The 23745-nt window shown below is 41.0% G+C and overlaps 2 protein-coding genes across 4 annotated transcripts in view; both read right to left on the reverse strand.

Annotated features, from left to right (window-relative positions):
• Positions 1 to 4051, reverse strand: part of LOC142396383 (carboxy-terminal domain RNA polymerase II polypeptide A small phosphatase 1-like) — a 29854-nt gene extending 25803 nt beyond the window's left edge. Inside the window, exons 1-2 of the mRNA XM_075479057.1 lie at positions 3890 to 4051; positions 3684 to 3786 (exon numbers count right to left, since the gene is read on the reverse strand). Coding sequence (XP_075335172.1) covers positions 3684 to 3756 — 73 coding nt within the window. The 5' untranslated portion in view covers positions 3757 to 3786; positions 3890 to 4051. The remainder of the gene's footprint in view (positions 1 to 3683; positions 3787 to 3889) is intronic.
• Positions 4052 to 11990: 7939 nt separating this feature from the next.
• The window catches only part of spegb (striated muscle enriched protein kinase b), a 42026-nt gene continuing 30271 nt past the window's right edge, over positions 11991 to 23745 (reverse strand). For all 3 annotated transcript variants that reach the window (XM_075479059.1, XM_075479058.1, XM_075479060.1), the window contains exons 30-41: positions 20989 to 23701; positions 20717 to 20866; positions 19358 to 19474; positions 18118 to 18285; positions 17851 to 17973; positions 17379 to 17543; positions 16332 to 17121; positions 15083 to 15322; positions 14737 to 14960; positions 14488 to 14563; positions 14116 to 14265; positions 11991 to 14015 (exon numbers count right to left, since the gene is read on the reverse strand). In XM_075479059.1, coding sequence (XP_075335174.1) covers positions 13760 to 14015; positions 14116 to 14265; positions 14488 to 14563; positions 14737 to 14960; positions 15083 to 15322; positions 16332 to 17121; positions 17379 to 17543; positions 17851 to 17973; positions 18118 to 18285; positions 19358 to 19474; positions 20717 to 20866; positions 20989 to 23701 — 5172 coding nt within the window. In that variant the 3' untranslated portion in view covers positions 11991 to 13759. The remainder of the gene's footprint in view (positions 14016 to 14115; positions 14266 to 14487; positions 14564 to 14736; positions 14961 to 15082; positions 15323 to 16331; positions 17122 to 17378; positions 17544 to 17850; positions 17974 to 18117; positions 18286 to 19357; positions 19475 to 20716; positions 20867 to 20988; positions 23702 to 23745) is intronic.

Raw genomic sequence — 23745 nt, forward strand, 5'->3', positions numbered from 1 at the left:
TAAGGGACAGCGGGAGGTTTTTCCTTTTTTTCCCCCCTTTGCGTTCCCTCTCAATACATTTTGCATTCCCTTGCAATAACTTTTGTTTTTCCTCGCAATGCGTTCTGCATTATCTCGCAACAGTGATGCATTTCCTGGATCGGTTCATACAGCACCAAGAAGATGCAGCAGAAGTTGTCTCAGGATTCACAGCTTCTGATCTGCAAGCTAAAAGGATGTGCAGAAAGGCCATTTCACTGCTGTTTTTGGCATGTACATCATCCTGTACTGAGTCCTGTATGAAAATTACAAGAGTAAGACTGGTCAAATCTGGACTGATTTACTTTTAATAATGATACAGGTCCTTTAAAACACAATCAGAGTTATGAAACCTTTTTTTAATTTATAAACTTAACTCGTCAGTGTAGGAGGGGGCAGTAGCACGTATGTTTTGTGCTATAGGACGTTACGGTATAAACAGGATGTGCTCAACAGCTGATTGTCATCACAGTGTAAGAGGGGCCTCACTTCTGCAGTTTATCTTTTATAGAAAATGTTCTTTTTAAAACTTAAAACTGCTGTTCTATGTCTGTCAAATTGTGACATCTTTGGTATTCTTAAAGGAATAGTTCGCCTCTGTGAAGCTGTATGACATCCCATATTAGCAATATCATTTATGAACATTTTCTTACCCCCCACTGCGTCCTGTGAGCCGAGTTCCAGCCTCGTTTTGGCGTTGACAAAGGTAGTCCGGCTAGTTGGCTGGGGCTTAAAAAATAAAGCGTTTTGCTTCTCAAAACAATATGCGTTCAAAAGAGTAATACATTTGCATCAGAAAATCGTTCATCCAGAAAAAGTCAGACCTCAAAATCGCTTGGCCCTATTTTCTCTCTCCCTTCGTATCACTGCATGCTGTGCAGACCGAAGTGCAGACCGAGCAGTAACACTGTAACAGGTGCGGCTATCGGCAGGTGGCAGCACGCATTGATATGAAGGGAGGCAAAAATAGCGCCAAGCGATGTGAGGTCTGACTTTTTCTGGATGAACGATTTTGTGATGCAAATGTATTACTCTTTTGAACGCATATTGTTTTGAGAAGCAAGACGCTTTATTTTTGTGGCACCAGCCAACTAGCCGGACTACCATCATCAACGCCAAAACGAGGCTGGAACTCGGCTCACAGTACGTAGTGGGGGGTAAGAAAATGTTCATAAATAATAATGCTAGTATGGGATGTCATACAGCATCATGTCAAAAGAGGTGAACTATCCCTTTAATGCGTGGAGATGCAACTATATAAACTGAAATAAATGATGTGTCTTTGAGACAGGCTTCTAGTAACAAAGTGCCTAAAGATTCCATTTAAAATTGGTACTTTGCAAAGCTGTTTGTTATGGGTAGACAAATAACTGGTTGACCCCTCGAGTCAGGCACCTTTTTAACACCTCAAGAGAAAAAACACAAACACCTTCCTCTGAAAATGGTCAGATAAAGGGACATCAATAATGTCCACGGTAAAAATTTGAAAGACCTTCAGAAAGCTTGGACAACTATTGCTCAAGAGCATTATCAATTATTAGAAGTAAGTCTAGCTGATTGGAAGAAAAACAAAAAGAAATGAGGGGTTGCCCAAGATTTTTGGACAGCAATGTATTTAACAATGGCAATTATGAAAAATACAGAGAGCGGATTTGAACAATTCCAATTTGCCTATAGGCCCAAAAGGGGAGTGGAGGATGCCACACTCACCCTTTTTAATTTGCTTTTTTAAACATCTTGAAGGAATCGGGTGTCATGCCCGGCTTTTATTCATCGATTTTTTTTCCTCTGCTTTTAACACAGTCCAGCCGCATATTTGAACAGAGAAACTTTTAGAACACTTTAACTTGAGTACAAATCTTGCGGGCTGGATCTTAAACTTCTTAACAAACAGGACACAGAGGGTCAGAGTTAATGGGTTTTTATCTGACAAAGTGTGCTCTTCCACAGGCTCACCACAAGGGCGCATGCTCTCACCTTTGTTAATCATTTCATACACTAATGTGTGTCAGAGCACTTTTAACAACCGCCTTATTTTAAAGCATGCAGATGACTCTGTAATTGTTAGCCTGCTGCAGGGAAATGAAAACGACCACGGCCAGATTTATAGTCCCGAGAACTAGGACCACGCGCTATAGGAACAGCTTTGTCCCTGCTTTGAAATAAAACCTAACGCACTTTACTGCTGAGATCCATTTTACAATTTATTTATTACTTAATTCTATTCATAGAAACCCTGAGCCTGGTTTCAACCTTTATTTATTGTTCCTTGCCTTGTGGGCAATATCTACTTTTATCCTGTTCAGTGAGCATTGTGAGTACATGCCATGTCTGTCTTTGTATTGTCTTGACCTGTCCTCTGTCAAATTAATGTCTGTTAATAAGGTGGGGGAGATGCCTTCTCCTATTTTCTGCAGAACAAATCTACCTACGGGTACTAATAAAGTCAACTGAACTGAACTGAACTGAACAAGGCCCATACAGAATCAAGGACATTATCCATTCTCCCTCCGCAGGTCATAAGAACAGAAATGGTTTGTAGCTTGATAGCATGACAACCTGATGGCTGCTGGTGTCCACTGTAAGTTCAGACCTGACTGTATTGTTGAGATGATAAACAGACATACTACACTACGGAGCACCTAAAGGGATATGGAGGGATTTTTTTTTGCGAGATCTCGCAAAAGTTTTTTCCCACGTCAGTGAACCGGAAGTAAAACAGACTCAGCGATGGAGGAGCCTACCTACCCATCATCCGTGGGAGAAGTTTAATGATATCTATTTTAGTATTGGCCTAACATATAAAGGCATCAAATCCGTTCTTGCACGTAGACATGGCTTTGACATAAGTGAGAGACATCTGAAAAGATGATGGGTAGGCTCCTCCATCGCTGTGTCTGTTTTACTTCCGGTTCACTGACGTGGGAAAAAAAAACTTTTGCGAGATCCCGCAATACTTTTTGCGAGATCCCGCAATACTTTTTGCGAGATTCCGCAATACTTTTTGCGAAATCTCGCAAAAAAAAAAAAAAACTCCATGTCCCTTTAGGGGCTCCGTACTTTGCAACTATTCAAGCTGCAGTAAAAAAAAAAAAACAACAACAACAACACAGTAAACAGTGAAGCTGGTAATGTTTTCCAGTCTCTATATTAACATACGTAGGATTTGAGGGATCACAGTGCTCTCATTTTGTGAGAAGCAAAGATAAACTGATGCAGTTCAGAATCTGAGCCCTGAACGGAGTTGACTGTCAGTGTATCTGACCACGCCCACTCATTCTTCGTAAATACCGTTCATTCGGAACACATCTGAGCTTATCATATTTTATGTCGTGGACTTTAGAAACTAAAAAGTGAACTAAAAAGTCCACGTTGTTTTACTTAATCAACTCTACTTAATCAACTTTATCCTTCAAAAGCTGCTGCCAACGTCGTGGCTGACAGTCTACGTCACAGCGCTCAGTCGGCTACAACTGTCTCTCATAACCTGTAAAGACATTTTTAAACACAAACCCAGGGCATGTACATTTCTGAAAGGGGAAATATGTTCAGTTAAAAGGCACAGTTGACACGACACTGTAGCTTGACGGCGCCGCAAGCCGTACTGTCTCGTGAGCCGCTGACATAGTCATGCGCAGCTCCGAAAAACTTTTTCCCAAACTCACCTTCCTCAAGACAAGTCGCGTTTTCCTCCTCGTCTCTTCGTACTTGCGTGATTATCGACGACGAATTATCCATTAGCTCCGGACACAGGGAGTTTGTCAGCGACTAAAATGAATTCGATGATTTATAGTCAAAAATATATATATTTATATTTTGCCACTCCCTGTCTGCAAACGCACATATCTGAGGACAAAACGAATCGACTTACTTCACAGGAAACCTTAATAAACAAACGATGTTGGACGGCACTATTCCAACATGCAAAGGTTTAAAACTATCTCAAAGAAAGTTATCTCTAAAAGTTGCAATGTTCGTCAATTTCACTATGCTAACATGGAACTTTACGGTTTCAAGGAAGCCCATTTCTTAAAGCCACAATGCAGGATGTGAAGCTTTCCACAAAGTAGCCCTGTAACGCAGTGCATGTTGTGTTGTGCTTGTGGGAAATGTTTAAAAAAAAATACGCACCTTTTGTTTATTTTTATTTTTGATTTAAATTAATTCGGCTGATATTAAAACAATAGCCCCTCTAATTTCATTGCATCTACAGAGAATATGTTAAAGTGCTTATTACTCTGAGGTCCCACACGTTTTTTAATCTCGCAGACACTTTTACGTTAGGGGTGGCCTTGAAACCGACCAAAACAGGGGGAAGTTACGGCAATTTTTAAAGTGCCCTCAACTCGTCTTTAAAAAATGGCACGAACGTTCCAACTCAAATACAGATATCCTACTTGAAATTGATTTTTTTTTCTATTTGTTTGTCTTTAAATTGACCTGGCTTCCAGAACTGAACATATTATAGACCATGTATTGATGTATCAGATGTGCTTTGTCGACATCCAGGTTTCTTTATTTCCACTTGCAAAAGAACTTTGGGCCAATATTTGTTTTAAGGGCACAGATGTCTTGTTAGAACAAGACTTTATCAAATACTATGCCCTATAGCCTTTAAAAACAAAGATCATATCTGACTGCAATGCTTGTTAATATGAGTATATATGATAAGTGTCTTAAGTGGCCACAAAAACTCTTGCACCGAAGTATCTGAAAACTGTTTCGGTGTGCACAACTTTCTTTTTTTCTTAATTCCCTCTTACCTTTAAGATACTTACAGGCAAAACTATAGTATTAAGTCACAAACCCTGTATGACCTCTTACATTTCTAACTGTTTGATTAAGATTAAGATCATTTATTTGTCATGCATACACATGAAATTTGTCCTCCGCTTTTAGTCACACACTCATAGAGACATAGGCCAACCTGGAGAGGTGGGCAGCCGTTCGCAGCGTGAACGCCGAATGCCGGGGAGCATGGGATTCCGGTGCCTTGGTCAAGGACACCTCGACCGTGACAAGGAGGTAGACGGACACCCCTCCAGCTGTCAGTTCCACCAATTTTTTGAGTGACGAGAGTGCGAATTGAACCTGGTTACTGGACAACTGACTCTAACCACTGAGCCACGTCCGCCCCCTTTTTTTTTTTTTTTAAGATTAGTTAGTTAAGATTAGTTCTCTGCAATTCATTACTGAAATATTAAAAAGTATTTTGGAATATGACTTTCCTATGATTTGTAATCATTTGACTATCATCCATCCATTTGGGATGGTTGGGCCGTGGGGGAGTTGGAGCCTATCCCAGCAGTCATGGGGTGAGAGGTGGGGTACACCCTGGACAGGCTGCCAGTCCATCACAGAGACACACATGCTCACACTCACTCCTAAGGACTATTTTAGAGTCACCAATGAACCTAACATGCATGTTTTTGGACAGTGGGAGGAAGCCAGAGTACCTGGAGAGAACCCACGCATACACAGGGAGAATGTGCAAACTCCACACTGAAAGGCCCCAGCTGGGAGTTGAACCTGGAACCTTCCCACTGTGAGGCCATGGTGCTAACCACCACACCACTGTGCAGCCCCGTTTTGTAATCAGTTTTGCATAATCTAAATGAGCGTTGCCACTTGGTAGTGCTAAAAGACTTTTCAAAACAACAAACAAACTGTCAACCAAAAAAATCTACTTTGTCTCCCAGGCATCAAGGTATTAGTTTTATATTTTAATGTAGCACTGATATAGTTAATTGTTATCACCAATCCTGATTTTCTTTGGAATCGGGATGTACGTCACTTCATTTGCATTCTTCTGTTTGACAGGCCAATCAGCAACTACTCCGTACGGTCTCTCGGTGAGCACACCTGTAGTCTTCATTAATGTGGTCTCCGTCTTTAAGCCACATCTGACATCTGGAGTAGGTTTCCGACCCATTTCAGTCTTTCAGCACTGGCGTTGTTCCTTTCATGTCTTTGATCTGGTCTGGGACTTTAGAGATCTTACCAAGGACTGGAAGTGTTGATGCAAGCTCTTTGGTAAAGGCAAACACTCTTGCATGTTGCCTTGAGGATAATATTTTGTTGTAAAAGTATTTTTTTGCTCCGTGAAATGTTTGAATCGGACATCTCTGGCAAGATTCTTTCCAGCGGCCATAGGTGGAGTTCAATGAGTGTGTTTACCCTGAAAGAGTTGTTAAGAAAATTCTCCCAATGAGGCCCAGAGTCGCTGGGATCAGTTAACAAAAAGTTTCCCCTCGCTGCAAGGAGACAAGTCTGCGCGACGCATCATAAGGCTGACACAGGGTTGTCTGAGTTCTAAAATGATACTTCTGCTATTAATGCTTTCTACTACAAAATCATTACACACAAGGTTATGAAACATTCCTGTAGTTCCCGCCGATCACTATCTCTATTAGATGAGTACAGTGTAGTTAATATAAGAACATCATGTCAGACTTCTTTGTTCAGTAAATCAAGGTTCATACAGAAGATAGAACTAGCAAAGATAGGAGGCCTTCATCAGCATCCAAGGTTAAACTAACAAGATAAGAGGAGAACTCCCACAGCACATTGTGCCCCTCAATCTTCCAACACCGTAAAACATTCTTGCACACAGTACTTCTTTTCTTATAGTATAACCTCATGATATTTTTCTAACAAGATTGTTTAATGAATCTTTTACTGTATGATTCAGAAAAATAGGTTTAGGGCCCTGTCAAATTGGCGAATTCTATGTTTTTAAATAACATGGTATGGCAGTGTGGCTCAGATGGCCCACTTTTTTCTGTTTTTTTTCAGGGCTGGGCAACGATTCAAATTTTTAATCTAATTAATCACATAATTTCCCTGATTAATCGCGATTAATCGCATTTGTACGCAAAATCCGAAAAATGAATTCAAAAGTAGTGTATAGCTTTTAGCATTTAGTTTTATTTTTAATGTTCTGCCATATGAATGAAAGTGCCATAACATTTGTTGTGCAAACACACTTTTAACATCAGCATCTTTCTGTAGTTTTTATGTAGAAGCCTCGCTCCACTGTCTGTTTCCTTGAATGACTTGCTGCTATCAGTTGTGTGTTTTGCCTTTAAGTGATATTTCAGACTGGAACTACTACGCTGAGAAGACAATTCAACTTGGCAGTGTTTACAGATGACTTTGGTTCTGTCGACTCCGCCGTCTGGAAGAACTTTAAAATGAAAATGGCCGTGTAAAAGTTCTGTACCCTTCTCTATGTTTGGTGGATCCGCCGATTACTTTCTTTTCCGGTTCCGCAGCAGACAGCAACAGACTTTTACAAAATAAAAGCCTGTGAGCAACAGAGTTTTATAATAATAAAAAAAAAACAAAAAAAATACAGGGGTGGTCAGTGGCGTAGTGGGTTGAGCACGGCCCAGTGCTGCATATTGTTCCCCCTCTCTCTGATCCCTGCTTCCTGTCTCTCTGAACTTTCCTATCCATTAAAGGCACAAAAGCCCTCCCCAAAAATTTTTTTTAAACCTGCGTTAATGCGTGATAAAATATTTATCGGCGTTAAATAATTACACTTTCGTGCCGGCAGTCAGGGTTTCAAACAGACGTTTGATGACGAGCGATGCTAGACCCAATTCATCAGAGTCTGGAACCTGCAATGCCAGTGCCTGTGAGCCTTGGTATACTTCAAAGTCTAGCACGAGACCTCGAGGATTTTTCAGTAATGGCAGGGATTCGTAGAGCATTGGAGCAAAACATTCTCATCTATGGATAAGGCACGCAAGACATAAAGATTGCTGCTCCAAAGAAGTGATATATCTCATCCACTGATGAAATTTCCCAGTGTTAACGAGTGACATGGCCTTTGTGCAGTCAGCGACTAGTTTCATCAACTCTGAGTCGATGTACTGCTCCACATAATTCAGTGGCTGCCAACTTGCCCGATCATCTTTCACAGTGTCATCTTCAGCTTCGAAGTGGACTAAGTTTGGTTTAAATGGAGTATATCTCCAGCGCTGTCCACGTCCAGCAATCCTAGATTTCGGCCTGGGCTGCCCATGTGCGTGCTCTTCCAAATCCAGCTCTAATAAGAAAGACAGAACACAGTTTATTTATTATGCAGTCAGGATTGTTAACGTTTAAGTGGCTGATTGAGTTGAGAGATTGTGATGATAATAATAAGAAGAAGAACAACAATAATAATAATCATAATCATAATCATAATAAACAATATCAGCAATAGTAATAACAATAAGAATGACAATAATAATTATAAATATTTTTTAGCTCACCATCATTCTCAATACGTTTACGCCCATGTTCATTGTCAGAGTCTTTGGCTGCATTAGGTGCATCAGGTATGTATTCTTCATCTGAATCATCTCCAGGTGCTGGATCATCAGAGTCAGACTGCTGTTCTTCCATTAGCTCAGCTGCATGCATATCAACTTCATCTTCATCATCTGACAGTTCCTCAACGTCAGAATTCTCTACAATTGCCATGAGCAATTCTTCTGCCCTTGACAATGGCAGCTTTCCTATAATAACAGCATGACAGAATAAAGTCCAAATCAAAATCTGTACCAGACATAGAGGATGCAAGTATACATGTACTGTATATATATGATGCAGACTAGCTATCTAGCTTGCTTGCTAGCTCTAACTGTAGAACTGTAGCTAACTGTGGCTACTATAGCTAACTGTATTGCAACTGCAAACTATGAAATTGTGAGTAGGCATATAGGAACCCTTTATGTTATCAAATGTGCCACTTAAATTAACTAAATAACTTATTTACAACTGTAATCTCTTCTGAATCTTCCCAACTTTAGCTAACCACATGGTGAAATAATATAATGGTGCAATTGATCGCGATCATCCCAATGTCCTCATATGGGGACGTGGCATTTATTGAGTCTCTAGCCTGCTTTTTTTAAGAAAATGTGTCAAATTTTCATATCATATGAAACTAGAGACATTATTCTACACAAATACATGGAATTCATTTATGAAATATAAATATAACATTACCTTTCTGCTGTTTCTTTCGAGAGCTGCTATAAAAGTCTTTCGGCGATATCCCCGCCATTTTGTTTTTTACAGAAATAGGTGTAATGTTGTAATAACACCATAAGGTGGCGCGGGCAGTGTCCCTCAATGTGGTCAAGGACATGTCTTTAAAAGTTTACAAATCTATGGTCACTGCAGGTTATAGATAAAAGATCACCATCACAATCTGTAGGCAAAGAAATAAGTCCCAGGCACTCAAAAGTAGAACAGGAAGAAGGTATAAATTAAAAAGCCTTATATGACTTTGGCTAATCATAATAAAATGCCAACATGTTTCAACCACCACCGTGGTCTTCATCAGGGAAAAGCGCTTTGAGTGCCTGGGACTTATTTATTTTCTGATCGTGGATTTCCCTACCCCAAGAGCACCACTTTGGACTGTTCGTGATACACCTGAGCACCGGGTTTATTTCTCTCTTTTCACAATCTGTAGGCTGTTGTTAAAAAAAAAGAGGGGGATGCTACACAGTGGTAACCATGGCCTTGTCCCAACTTTTTAAAATGTGTGGTTGTCATCAAATTCAAGATGACTTCATATTTTTCATGAAATAGTAAAATGTCTCCTTTTCAGCATTTAATAATGTTTCTATTTTCTACTGTTGAAATGAAGTATTTGTTTAGGAAATTTGCAAATCGTTGCATTCTGTTGTGCCATAATAGAGCCATATGTGCCACAACTTTCTCCAGCTAAACAAAAACAAAACTGAGGTAATTGTCTTTGGAGCCAAGGAGAAACGATTCCAGGTCCCCACAGAGCTTCAATCTGTACACCTAGAAACTACCAACCAGGCCACAAATCTGGGTGTAGTGATGGATAGACTTTAAAGTTCTGATGCTACTCTATAAAGCTCTGAATGGTCCAGGACCAAAATACATCAGTGAGCTCCTGACCCAGTATGAACCTTCCAGACCCCTCAGGTCATCTGGATCCGGTCTTCTATCAGTTCCCAGAGTCAGAACCAGACATGGAGGAGCTGCATTCAGCTTCTATGCTCCACATGTCTGGAACAAACTCCCAGAAAGCCTCAGATCAGCCGAAACACTGAGTGTATTTAAGTCCAGGCTGAAGACACACCTATTTTCAGCTGCGTTTGAATAAAGCTCCAAATCTGAAGCTTGAGTTTCAAAACTTAATCACATTTTAACTACTGATTTTATCTGATTTTATCTATTGTTCTTGTTTCTTTCTTTTTTATTCAAAATTTAAATCATGTTTTTTATTTCTACTGTTTTAATGTATCTGTAAAGCACTTTGAGTCACCTTGTTGTTGAATTGTGTTGTACAAATAAACTTGCCTCGCCTTGCCTTGTGTTTGTCACATTTCCTTTATTGTTCAACTTTAACACCTGTCATGCCGTTTCCATGCCGGACACAAATAAAAAGCTGAAGCTGTAACAAATACAGTCACTCAATAAATAAACAGCGAAAACACACACACACACAAATCAGTCACATTCATATGATCAAAGTAAAGAACAAGTCATTCATTTAACTGTTTTGTCCTCTCACAATCTAATATCCATCAGGAGGCACTGCAACACAACCCACAAAATATCATTGGATTCAAATACAAAATGTGGAGAAACCCTGTCGTCTGCTTTCAAACAGCTGGCATTTCCTTTTCTACGATTGAAGAAGAAAGTTCATGTATTGCACAGACACTTAGAATTTAATGCAATATTGTACTCGCATGCTGATCTTGCATGTTTTCATTTAGGTTAATGTAACTCCTAGTTGGATTCTGCATAGGAAAAGGGCTGAGCTAAAGAGACTAAAAGCTGCTGAAAAAAGGGCAGTATTTTTCTAGCAAAATCAATAGAATATATAAAAACTAGTGAAGAATTTCCATCAAATTACCAGGAACCTAGGTCAGTCATTTCACATATTCAAACAACTCAAAATTCAACGTATGATGTAGCTTCATATCACCCAAAAAGACTCTTCAGTGGCTGATTTTTTTCTTTAAACTGTTCCAAAATGTGCAAATCTATGCTCTTACTTTAATTCATGTGACAGTAACAACGTCAACCATCTATTGTTTCACATGCTGCTGTAAAGACTGAACTTGCTCTCAAAAGGGAAGTCAATATATATTGAAGAAACAATCCAATTTAGAAATGCATTTACCTTAAAGAGATAAGAATTTGTAAAATCGCACATACATCTCTGATTTATGATCATCATAATGTTACAGCCATTGTTCCAGTATACAATTTGCCAAGGAATAGATTTCCAAAACAGATATTTAGGTGATCGTGGATATCTTCTCTGTAGATCATTCCCTTTACAGTTAGCAAAAACAACATTTTTATTATTTCCCAGATAGCAATGGATTTTTGGGCCAAACATGGTCCACATTAGCCCTTGACTGATAGTGTTAACTCAGGGTGAGTGCCTAAAACAGCCACGTATCCATCAGACATGGCACAAATCTGCATTTTCTCAGGGCATTTGGGCCACGTTTGTCCTTCAAAACTTTTGTTATGCCATGTCAATGCCGGCATATGACATTTGGCCCAAATCTCCCCAGTATAAAATTGGCCTTAATTGAAACCCTCTCACCCACATGCATTGGGCCTTGGCCTGGCCTAACAGAGGTGGACCAGCCCTGCTTTGCTCTGTCCTTTCACACATACAGCCAGCGTCGTACAATCAGTTAAGTGACGACAGCAGGTTGGTTCCATGATGCCGGCTTAACGTGTGAAGGCACATGCGAGTCGGGATCGTTTTCCGATACTACTCCTCTCAGAGGCATATCAGCAGTGAATCGACATTGACTCTGTGTTCCACATCTGTTTTTTCACACATGACACGATTTGCAACAAAAGGCGCTTCAGTCCCAGTTTGAAAAAGCATCGGTGAAAAAGTCTTAAGTTAAGTAAGTTATCCCAAATTGGGCCCAATGCGTCTCCTATTTTGGTTACTTTTTGTAAAAAAAAATTTAGGTTGATATATCATTATACAGAACATGAAATATGAAGAAATGTTACTTGTTACCGAATTGAGCTCATGTTTCCTGTAGCTGTATGGCTTCTCTCTGCCTGTATAGGGACTGCAAAGTTTCACAATCTTTTTAGCTTCTACAGCCTGAAAACCAGAGTCATATGCCTCTGAACTGAGGAGATATGGATTTTGTCAAAATTCAATGCTATTTTATTCCAAAAAGAAAAAAAAAGTATGTTACAAATAAAGCAACCCCTTTTACAAAGCAGTAGCAATTGGCCAAAGAAAATGACAGCTAAAGTTAAAACTAGAACTAATATTTAGCAATGCCTTCATCAACAATTTTTTTATCAGCTGATTCTATCCAGATTATTTAGACAACTGCTCCTTAAGGGCACTTAGAGGCACCCCCAGTGTTACCAGTGGGTTTGTAAAGTGATTGAGTTCAACACTAAAATCCTGCATACTTACATTAAATACATTTCACAAGTGTCTGTTCTGTATGTAAATCTGAGATTGACTCAAACAAAACTTTAGCGCTCCTTCTTTGAAAGTCTGATGATTATAAATGCCTATGTGTAGCTTCAATATCTCACACGAGTTAAAATGGAAGAGTAGTTGAAACAGGCTAATGTGCTCGCTGCTAGCTTATTTGTAGCGGAGGGACCAGTGCCTGGGAGCCCTGCACAGACACACTTGTGCTGTCCAAATTTTCATTGGAAGAAGAAAAGATATTTCAATGGAAGCTCCAAGATGGGGATTTGATCACAAATCTTAAGAAATTTGCCTAATCTCTTCTTTTGAGAATGAGAGAATCCTTGTCATTCAGATAGCATAACACAATGGAAGCTTCATGCTAACATATCACAAGGGGGGAATGCCAAAATTGACACTGTTCTACTATAATAGCCCTTGTAGAGAAGCCACTGATGTATTTTCTGAACTCAAGACATATCTTTAAAGAAATTAAAAAATAAAAATAAAAATCAATTCTGGAACTGCTACAATCTTGACCATCACTGAGGTGCTACAGCAGTGTAAGAACTCAGGTAGCACACAATACATTTTGTTTTTATGTGAACGATTATCAACCACTATGTTGCTGTTTAGAAGAATTACACATCAGAATAAAATGAACATAATTTGGTCAGTAATTTCCTTAATAGACCATTAAAGACTGGCTTAAAAAGGTGTTCAAAGTACAGTTTCTGTTCTTTTCAAATTTACTATGAGTTGCATTATGCACTTTGTTGTGAAGTTGTGCTCATGATTATGGAATTCAGTTCATGAATTCATTGGGTTGACCTCTCTTAAAAAGCAGAAACTCTATAACAGCAACTTTAAGTCTTTCGTGGCAGGTTAAAACACTGTATTAATGCGTCTCTCTAATCTGAGTTGAGATACTAGAAAGAAAAGAAGTAATTCATCCAAAATGTATGAAAGTTACAAACTTTGAGGTACTAATTTGAAATCAACATCCTCCCATGTGTGAAGAAGTTTCACACTACAGGCAGCTGATGCAACTTCCTAAAAGTCCCCTTGTGTGTGAAAGCAGTTCCTTAGATTCTCATTTGGAACCAGAAGACAAAAGAGATGACGTCTCAGTCGCTAATGGTTTCATAAGAGAAGTTCTTCTGACCCAGTTCAACAACTTAAACCTGTTGGGACTGTCCTCACCATCTGACCCAAAGTCTTGTCTCACTCCAAGGATGTTTGCCCCATGCGAAGTCCTGCCAACTGATGTTTAGAAGCCTGCTTTCACTGGGTGATAGGTGTGGAGGGTGGTGTTGGCACAATTGGCTTGACGGGGCTGGTGGGAGTTTGTGGTGAACTCTGATAGGACCGAAGTAGGACTTTGTGCTTGGTGGCCTCTTCCCCTCGCCTGCGCTGCTGGTCGGTCAAGAATTCCTTGAGACGGGTAGTTGTAAAGGTGAGAGTCTGCCTACGAAGGCGCATCAGATATGCATCTTGAAGCCATGAGTTGTTGAAGCAGTCTTTGATAGAAGGACGGGCCCTGTTGAAGACAAGGATCCAAAAAAATCAGCTTAATACAATATGAGTGGTCAAAATCCAATCAAATCATCCCTTTGTAACAATTCCAATCTTTAGCTTACCAAGGGTAGCTACAGAGGATCTTCTTCAGGAACAGAGAGGCACTTTGGGACACATTCTGATAGAGTTTAGAGAGGTCAAACTTTGCCGCCTGGATCCTGACCTCAGTCTCCTGAGGGTCATTTTCCATGAAAGGTGACCTGCTGCTCAACCTGGAGAGTCAAGGAAAACGGTATAGAGCCTTCAAAATACACAAACGATGCTCGGAACGGAATCGCTTTGTTCATTAGTTTAATTGTGAAGTATATCAATATCACAACAGCAGCAACATGTAGCAGATCGCTTTCAATCATAGGCCTCGTTATTCAAAGAGAAAAACAACGTTTCCACGTAAAGAGAACTTGCTGGGAGGAAGCTGTGAAAGCAGCACTCACATGATGAAAGTCAGCACACCAACACTCCAGATGTCAGCTGGAGGGCCCACAACATCCCCTTTTAACATCTCTGGGGCTAAAAGAAGAAAAGAAAGGGAAATGCACAGCCTTTATTTTTTTTAGATCTGCAAATAATCTTTGTGCCACATGAAATTGAATGTTAAGTAATATCTTCCATTTATAAAGATTTTGACAACAATGTATTGTATGTATCATTTGTATTTTGGCTGTATATAAGTGAACTCTTACACATGTACTCTAGTGTTCCAATGGGAGGGCTGAATTGCTTGAGGAAGAGAGGATTGTATGTCTGAGCATTTCCAAAATCAATGATCTTGATGAGGTTCATGTTGGTGACGATGATGTTTTCTGGCTTGATGTCCAGGTGAAGGATGCGGCGAGTGTGGAGGTAGTCCAGACCCTGAAGGATCTGCGCGATGTACGTCACCACGTCATCCTCCGAGTAGCGGAATCTGACAGATACCAGAAAGCAGCTTGTTAAAACACTCCGGGAGAAATTGTTTCTGAATATCTTTAGAAATAACTTTAAATTATGTATCTACTGAGCCAATTCAGACCAAAAAACAGTTTTCACCTGTCTATGAGGCTGTAGAGCAGCTCCTTCCCACTGCAGTACTCAGAGATCAGCACAAGGTAGCGCGGAGTGACGTAAGCTTCATGTAGAGCCATGATCCGGTCATGATGAAGGGACTTGAGGATGTCATATTCCTGAAGCACTGTCTGCTTGGTATCTGCCTCGTATGGAACAATCTTTGCCATGAAGAGGTTGCCTGTGGCATTTTCACGGCACTCCCGGATCACACCAAAACGACCCCTGAGTGAGAAGGAAATGCTCTTAACATTCATATTTCCTGTCTTTGAATAATAATAAATGTAATAGATAGGGCTGGGCGAGTTAACTCGTTATTGTTGCGTTAACTCGTTAATTATTTAACGCCGATAAATATTTTATCACGCATTAACGCAGGTTTTATTTAATAATCGACGGATCCACCAAACATGGAGAAGGGTACGGAACTTTTACTCGGCCATTTTCATTTTAAAGTTCTTCCAGACGGCGGAGTCGACAGAACCAAAGTTATCTGTAAACACTACCAAGTTGAATTGTCTTATCAGTGTAGTAGTTCCAGTCTAAAATATCACTTAAAGGCAAAACACACAACTGATAGCAGCAAGTCATTCAAGGAAACAGACAGTGGAGCGAGGCTTCTACATAAAAATGCTGATGTTAAAAGTGTGTTTGCACAACAAATGTTATGGCGCTTTCATTCATATGGCAGCACATTTAAAATAAAACTAAATGCTAAAAGCTATACACTACTTTTGAATTCATTTTTAGATTTTGCGTACAAATGCGATTAATCGTGATTAATCCGGGAAATCATGTGATTAATTAGATAAAAAATTTTAATCGTTGCCCAGCCCTAGTAATAGAGTCAGACATATGTTGTTTCAAAATGAAAGCCAGGACAAGATATACTACATCTGGTGACAGATGTAAGATGATGACAAAAGCAGTAAGCTATGTTGTTGACCACAGGGAAGCTGTTATATTTTGTGGTCAGAGCATTAGCAGCTCTCCTGCTGATGGCATTGCCATGTTAGAAAAGAGATTCACATATTTTTGCCACTAATCTAAGTTATATGTATGCTTTTTCCTCAGTAAATATATGGCCTGTCTCAGTGGTTTAACTGGCCTCTTTTTATCCATCTTCAGGACTTCAGGATTAAAATCTGATGATGTTTCATATTAATACAGTCCCATAGGAAATGTGCAACGTTAACTAAACTTTCAACACCACTCTATTTCCCATTACCATTACCTTGCTTTCTCATCCATAAAAGTATACGGTTTCTGTGGAACTCCCTGACGCAGAGATCCCTCTCCAGGTTTGCCCAGCGGCGTCCTCCGTCCCGAAGGTGTGACCCTTCCAGATGGGGTGGCCCGTCCAGATGGGGTGCTGGAGTTGTCCTCTCGCTGTACAACTGTTGTCAAGCTCTGCACCACTACAACAGGTGGGGAAATGGTCCCAGTAGCGGCTGGGGGTGTTGTGGTTGTCGGGGTTGGAGCAGCTTGAGAAGGTGGAGTTGCGCGAGCAGTCGCAGTTGGAGCATACATTGGCAAAGACGAAATGGGTTTCCCGATGACAGGAGCAGGGGATTGAATAGAAGAAGGGGATTTGTTGGTCATGGGTGGGAATGCAAGTGCAGGACTCTGAGGTTTGGGTGGAACAACAGGTGGAGGTGTCAGCTTTGCTTGGGGTTTGCTCACACTGATGCTGATGGTGGTCTTGGCTTTGGCTGGCGTAACTTGGGCAGTTGAGGTGTCCTGAACTCGAGCTTGTTCGGCAGAGGTTGTGCTAACTGGCAGTGGAAAGGCAGTATGACTAGCATTGGCCTGGACAGCTGGCTTGCTGCTTACTGGAGAGGCAGATTTAGCCTCAGATGGGGCAAGAGGTGAAGTCGGGAGAGGGGCACTTGCCACTGTTGTGGATTTACTAGGAGCTGGTTTCATGGGAGGCACTTTCATGGATGACATCATTACCACAGGAGGGGGTGAAGTAGTTGCAGGAACAGTCTTGACCACCACAGCAGCACTGGATTTAGCTGGTTCTAATGGTCGACATTGATAGGGAGAATGCAATTAAGAGAATTGATTATATATATTCATATATAGCAATGACTACGATTAAATTATGCAGAAGGTAGAATAGTTTGTCAAGTAATCTCAGACAAAAAGTGTTTGTGTACCAAAGGAAACATAATGTTTTAAAACAACACAAATGTAAACATTTCCAAAATGTAAATTCTAGAAAATGCTCATCAATTCATATGTTTAAAGCAATTCATTTTCTATTTGAACTTCTCACCTGAGGAATCCAAACTCACTACCTCTGACAGGTTGCTATAGGGACCCTGACCAGCTTTGTTGACACAAGCCACCCTGAACCTGAAAGAGCCCCCTGCTGGCAAATCTGTTACGTTGTAGTAACAGTCTGCCACTCCAGTGGCAACAATCAGCCAGTTGTTCTCACCTGGGGACAGTGGTGGAAGAAGTATTTTACACAAACATTTAAACATATGACTCATGTCAGTGCTGTAAGGTACAAACAACAAAACAAAATGATCCTTTAAAAAGGTGCTTTGACTCGAAAGTAAAATATGAAAACTTTGGGCAAGGCGCTCATATGGTTGGATTCCCCATAATAGTTCTGTCTTATTCTTTCAAATTCAAAACTCTTTCAAATTTATTTCAAATCCTTCATGAGGTTCAATACATTCAAAAAAATATCCATATCCAAATAAGATATTAGACACTAAATCATCACTGGATGCACTGACCTTCTGCTTTCCTCTCCAGGGAGTATGTACACGGGGCCATGGTGTCTGAGGGCCTCCACAGAATCAATGCTGTGTTGTTGTACTTCTGAGGAATCTCGGGAGTCCCAGGACGATTGGGCAAGCCTGTAAAACATATATTTCTGATATTAGTTCATAAAAGTACTCTTGTCTAATAACCAAGATGTGAGATACAGTTATAGCTGTGTCAGGGGTTTAAAGAAATATGGCTTGTTTCACCTAAAAGAAGTCAAATTTCCTATGACTTACGAGCGAGAGATATTGTGCAAGAGCTGGACACAGTGGCCAGGGGGTTTGTTGCAACACATTCATAGACCCCTGCATCCTTTTTGGTGGTCTGCATGATCATCAGCAGCTGTCGGCCATCAGGACAGGAAATCAAATTCATCCTGGAATCAATCTCCAAGGGCTTCTTATCTGAAAGAGTACATTCACATGAAAGTGGTGTTTTATTATGAAAAGTAAAGTTAGAGATCTATGCAACAAAAAAAAACATCCACCAGAAGATCGATCTACCGTTATTAAGCTGGGCAGTTTCTCGAGTATTTAGGAGTTCTTTGTTTTTCTCCCAGTTTCTTTCTTTCTATCTTTCTTTCTATCTCGAGAAAACAGTGATCGTTTTCTCATAATAATGAGTTAATTTACCAATGGTTTTCGAGGTCACTTTTTCTCACCAGTCCGCCCATGTGTTTATGTATTTCTGGCAAAGGTGTACCCATTTTTACCCCCCTTTCATTTTAAACTGAATAAAGTAGCCTATGAATCAAACATGGAATGTGGAGTGTTTGTGTAACAATTCTGCTTGTGACAATGCACAAAGCAAATCTCGCTGGTGTGACAAGCATTTGAAAAATGGAATCAGGTTTAACACACACCAATCGTGCCGTTATCGTTATCTCGAGAAAACGATAACGGCACGTCTCGTGGATCATTCGGTAACCATGGAGACGGCCTGGTCCCCTCAGCTGGTCACTGATGAAGTTGACTATATCAGCAGGATCACTGAGGTGTAAACGCCTATTGAGCTGCAGTCGAGCCAGACGTCTCCTTAAATGACGCGGGCTGATATGAAAGTTATCTCTACAGGACAAACAAATTGCAATTTCAGCTGTTAGACCTCGACAGAAGTCAAATCTGATGCGTTGATCTATGTCGGGTTCTCCAAAATCTGACATTTTCAGCTTGAGTCCGTTCTTGGAAAGGCTTTAAGAACACTGAGAAACTGATCATGAGCATTCAAGAAAAGAGAGTCATCTCGTGATCTCGAAAACCATCGGTAAATTAACTCGTTATCTCGTTATCTGGAGAAAACCATTTAAAAAAAGTTTATATGTACCACGTCCACTCTGGGCTTCCGTATCTCTGCACTCATGAACAGAAGAATCAATATACTAGTTCTAGCTAATAAAAAAGTGAAGAGATTCTGATCTTTCATCTGTGACACCCACAACTAGCCAGGTTATGCCTGACTGACACAAGAAAGCCATACCTTTCAACCAGGTGATGTGTGGGTGGGGGCTTCCTGCTGGCAGGCAGCTGAGGGTCACAGGGTCACCCTCCAGCAGGACATGATCTCTCAACTTTATATGGAATACTGGAGGGAAGTCTGATGGTAAAAGACATTAAACCAATGAATTCACATCTACTCTGTGTTAAAACAGGTCAAACAGAAAGTTATGATTTAGTGTCCCCAGTGACGTTGAGGTCAATAGAGCCATAGTAGCATTTCCACCCACATCAGAATTTCTGCTATTGCAAAGTAAATGTGTAACAGAATGTAACAGAATTTCTAGTGTGTAAAAGAGAGTTGTGAATAACTGCTACTGGTTCACAGATGTTCGTATAAAACTTATCTAGGATGTAGCGTATATTTCAGCTCTCTCTTCTGACACTGATTTACCTCTAAACAACTTCTGTTATTTATAAATCTATTTATCAACTTTACACATTTAGAATCCCTTCATGTTAAATGGCTTTGATGTATTTATAGATTTTTGCTTGTTTGCGAATGTGTGAATACATTCATTCATCTCTCAGCGATATGGACTGAGGGCATATCATTTTCTCAATCAAAATATTTAAAACAACACAAGGTGGACATTTTAAGTTCCCTTTTTTTCATTGGAGAGATCGGTAGCTTAGGTAAAGGTCACAAGCATTCATAATGTAGTTGCTTGGCTGCTGCATGGACAAAAAGCAGTCAAAGTTATAGCTGTTTGCTAATGTTTCCAGGTTTTACTACAGAGAGCTAAGCTTATTTATTTCATTTATTTATTTTGTTTGTTTGTTTAGTTTACTTTTATCTATGCATCTATTATTTTAAATACTTGTCTTTTTAATTATTTTATTATATACTTAATATATCCTTATTTATCCAGTGTTTTTCCTCATGGGGATCTTCCACACCGGGGACTTTGCCTACTCGGTGTGTGGGGTTGTTGCTGTGGGGATCGCCCTAGTCGGGGTGGCTGGGGGATCCTGCACCGCAGCCCTGGCTGTGGTGTGGATGCTGGCCTGTCCTGATCTGGGCGGTTTCCCGTGGTGACGGCATCTGTGGTCATTGGTCGGCTGGCTCCCGGTGTGAAACAGATACCCTAGATATCGTTTCCTCACCTCAGCGTCAAGCCAGATGTTGATGTTTATTGTTGTTTATGTTGCTGATGTTGGGGAGGGGGCGATGTGTGCAGTGTGGTTGTCAGTGTGATGTTGTGTGTGACTTTATGTATGTATTGATTTCATTATGTAAAGCGCTCTGCGCTGCTTTTAGTATAAAAAGTGCTATACAAATAGAAAGCCATCAAACTCCTAAAATGTCAAACTACTCAGCAATAAACATTGCCACACATACCGGAAGCCAGTTTGGAGTACTGGCGTGAATGTAAGGAACTATTGTCCCTGGAGATTGCAGTTGGTATGTCAGGCTGTGACACTGTCTTATCTCGTTTCCCTCTCGTCAGGCCCCATCTATCCCAGCGGGATCTGCGCTCACCCTCAGTGGCTTTACAAAATAAAAGAAAGAAAAATAGAAATCAGTTCCATAAGCTAACTGCTTTTAAAGAAGTGTCACTGATAGCTCTGTGGTCAAATATGGAGTCAAGAAGAAAAGCTATTGCCCCGTACCTTTTAATGTGTCTGATTTTAGGCTGGACATAGAGTCGAGAGATTCCGATGAGGCACCATTACTGGCCTGAGATGCCAGCTGGTTCTGTGGAATATTAACCTTCATAGCTCGGCTCTCTGATGTTGCACGACGAAGCATGGATAGAATGGGTGTCCTTTTTGGTTCCTTGTCCTCCGAGGCTTTCCTTTCCTCTGAGAAGCTACGAATTCTTGTGGAGATCCCAGCCACTGTTGATTCAATCTTCCTGCGCATTGCCAATACCGGTGATTCATTAGGTTTCTTAAGCTCCTTTTCATCATTTTCTCCCTCCATTCGCGTCGTCTCCACATCTTTCTTTTCCTGAGACCCTCTTCTGCCAAGAGTCCAAGAGAGCCTATGTCTTGAAGCAACTGACTCATCTTCTTTTGGCATTTCATCCTTGCGCTCTGTTGATGGAGTTCTCTTCAAGCGCATTGAGAGCCTTCTCATGAAGCCTTGGTCCTTTTGAGCTTCACGAAGGTCCTGGACTGACTTGGACTTCTCCTCGAGTCTCCTTGATGCTAATTCCAATGGTGCACCAACTGGCCCAGGTCTGTATATCTCTTCTAATGCCTCTGTGGAGTCTGATAAAGTAGCTTGTGATTTGTCATCATTCTTTGACCGTGACAGAAATTTCAGACTTCTTGAGAGGGAAGATTCACGTTTTTTGAAGCGAGCCTCAAACACTTCTTCAGAGCTAATATCCTCCAAGTCAGCTCCTGCTGAGAGCTCTTGTTGGGATGAGGACTGTGGAAAAACTTTTGGTGGACTGGGTTCTTTTGTGATCATTTCTGGTGATGCCACTCTGGAGTATACTGCAGGGTGCTCAGTGGTTGAAATAATCACTGGCTTTGGTGAAACAGGTAAATCAGATGATATGCTCACTGGTGAAGATGCTTCAGCTGTTACTGAAGGTGATGTTGTGGCTGGAACAACAATGGGTGTAGAGGGTCCTGGGGTGGGCTCGTCAAGAGGCTGGAGTGAAGGGACCATGATGGTCTGCATTATACTAGCGTATGCAGACATCCTTCCATCTGGAAGAACAACTCGTGCAGGAAGTGAGGGTGTTAAATATGTCGAGGCAACATTTCCTGGGGTTTGAATAAATTCCTGTGTTGGTTTCACTATAACTGAGCTTGTGGTTATGGTCATCTCAGAAGATTTAACAGGGCTGCTTGCTGTCTGTTCGAAATGATCTACAACAACTTCTACATTTTCTTTAGCATTTGATTCAACAATACCGTCAACTCTTTCCTCTTTTTCTATTCTAGAATCTTCTTTTACTTTTTCTCCCTCTTCCTCCACTTCCATTTTCTCTGGGAGGTTAGAGCTTTGGACTGTGAGAGGAGGTGTAGGAATTCTCGGGTCCATATACTCTGATTCAGCTATTGGTTCCTCTGAGATACTCATCTCCCTCTCTGAAAATCCACTTGTGCTTGATCTCTCATCAAAATTACTATCTGTAGTAATCCCATCCAGCTTTTCATTTATAATCTGATCAGGCTTTATCTCCTTCTCTATTATCAATTCCTCACTCTCTGTTATCGTAGGACTCTCTTGCACAACTGACTCTGGAGTTGGCGGTTTTGGCGAAGGGTCCCTGGGAGTAACTGGTCGGGAGTCTAGCTTGGTTTGCTCTGTTAAAGATGACATAGATATAGCCTCTTTGAGCCTTCTGTCCTCTAACTGTGCCACAGGAATCTCCAGAGGAGCTCCTGACCGCCGGTGTAAAGGTATAGGTTCTGAATCTCCCTGACTGAAAGACGTACTTTTACGTAGAACTTTAGGTTTGGGAACGTCATCCTTTGGGAAGTCACTGGATGCAGCTCTAGTGAGTGGAGGTGGGCCCAGACGAGTGGTGCGAGAATAACGATCTGAAGGTGTTGCTCGTTTTTCATCTCCCATTCCTAATGTTTCCAACAGGGGTCCTCTCAGTCCACTCATCTTGTTGTCTACAGAGCCACCACGAAGAAGTCGCTGTCTCATCAGTTCCAGTTTAAGAGCATAATCTTCTTGACTCATCTTGGCAGTTCCTGGGCTGGTGCTCCTCCTCGGTAATTCCATGGAGACCGCTTTCTTCAGAACTCTTCGACCAACCTCGTGGTTTTCTTCTCCAGCTCCTTCCTCGGGCGTAATTTTGAGCAACAATGCACTGTCAGCAGAACCGCCTCGCCTTAGCTCTCCTCTTCGCCGTCCTCCCTCTGCTTTGTCAGACTCCATGCTTGAACCCCTTCTAAGTGGTTTTCTCAGCTCTGATTTTTGGGGCAATTCAGCAGGCGATTCTTCATCTGACGAATCCCTGTCATTGTCTTGTGAATACCTTTTCCGAAGACGGCCTTTACCTCCGACTTCAACGCCTTCTTTATCCATTGCTTTGGGGTCACACTCCATTGCAACCGCAGTTTGAGCAGGTGATCCAGATGATCCACTTGTTCCGTTCTGCTCACCTGCTTCTTGCTCATTGGTCTGAATGTCATTCAACGACATCCTAGATCCAGAAAATTCCGTGTCAAGTGGCATAGGAATGAAAGGCAGTTCATCAATGTCCTCATCAGAATCAGAGGACGATGACGGCAAAGGTGAACCTTCTTTAAGGTGCCTTGGAACTGCGATGGAGATATGGCTGGAGGAATCATTCAGCAACTCAGGTATGGATCTCATGATCATTTTTGATTTATAACTGATGATAGAACGCTGAAAAGTAGGTGATACAGATACAGTTAGCACCACAATGTTAC

This window comes from Odontesthes bonariensis, chromosome 12 (genome assembly GCF_027942865.1).
Source record: "Odontesthes bonariensis isolate fOdoBon6 chromosome 12, fOdoBon6.hap1, whole genome shotgun sequence".
In the NCBI taxonomy this organism is placed as follows: domain Eukaryota; kingdom Metazoa; phylum Chordata; class Actinopteri; order Atheriniformes; family Atherinopsidae; genus Odontesthes; species Odontesthes bonariensis.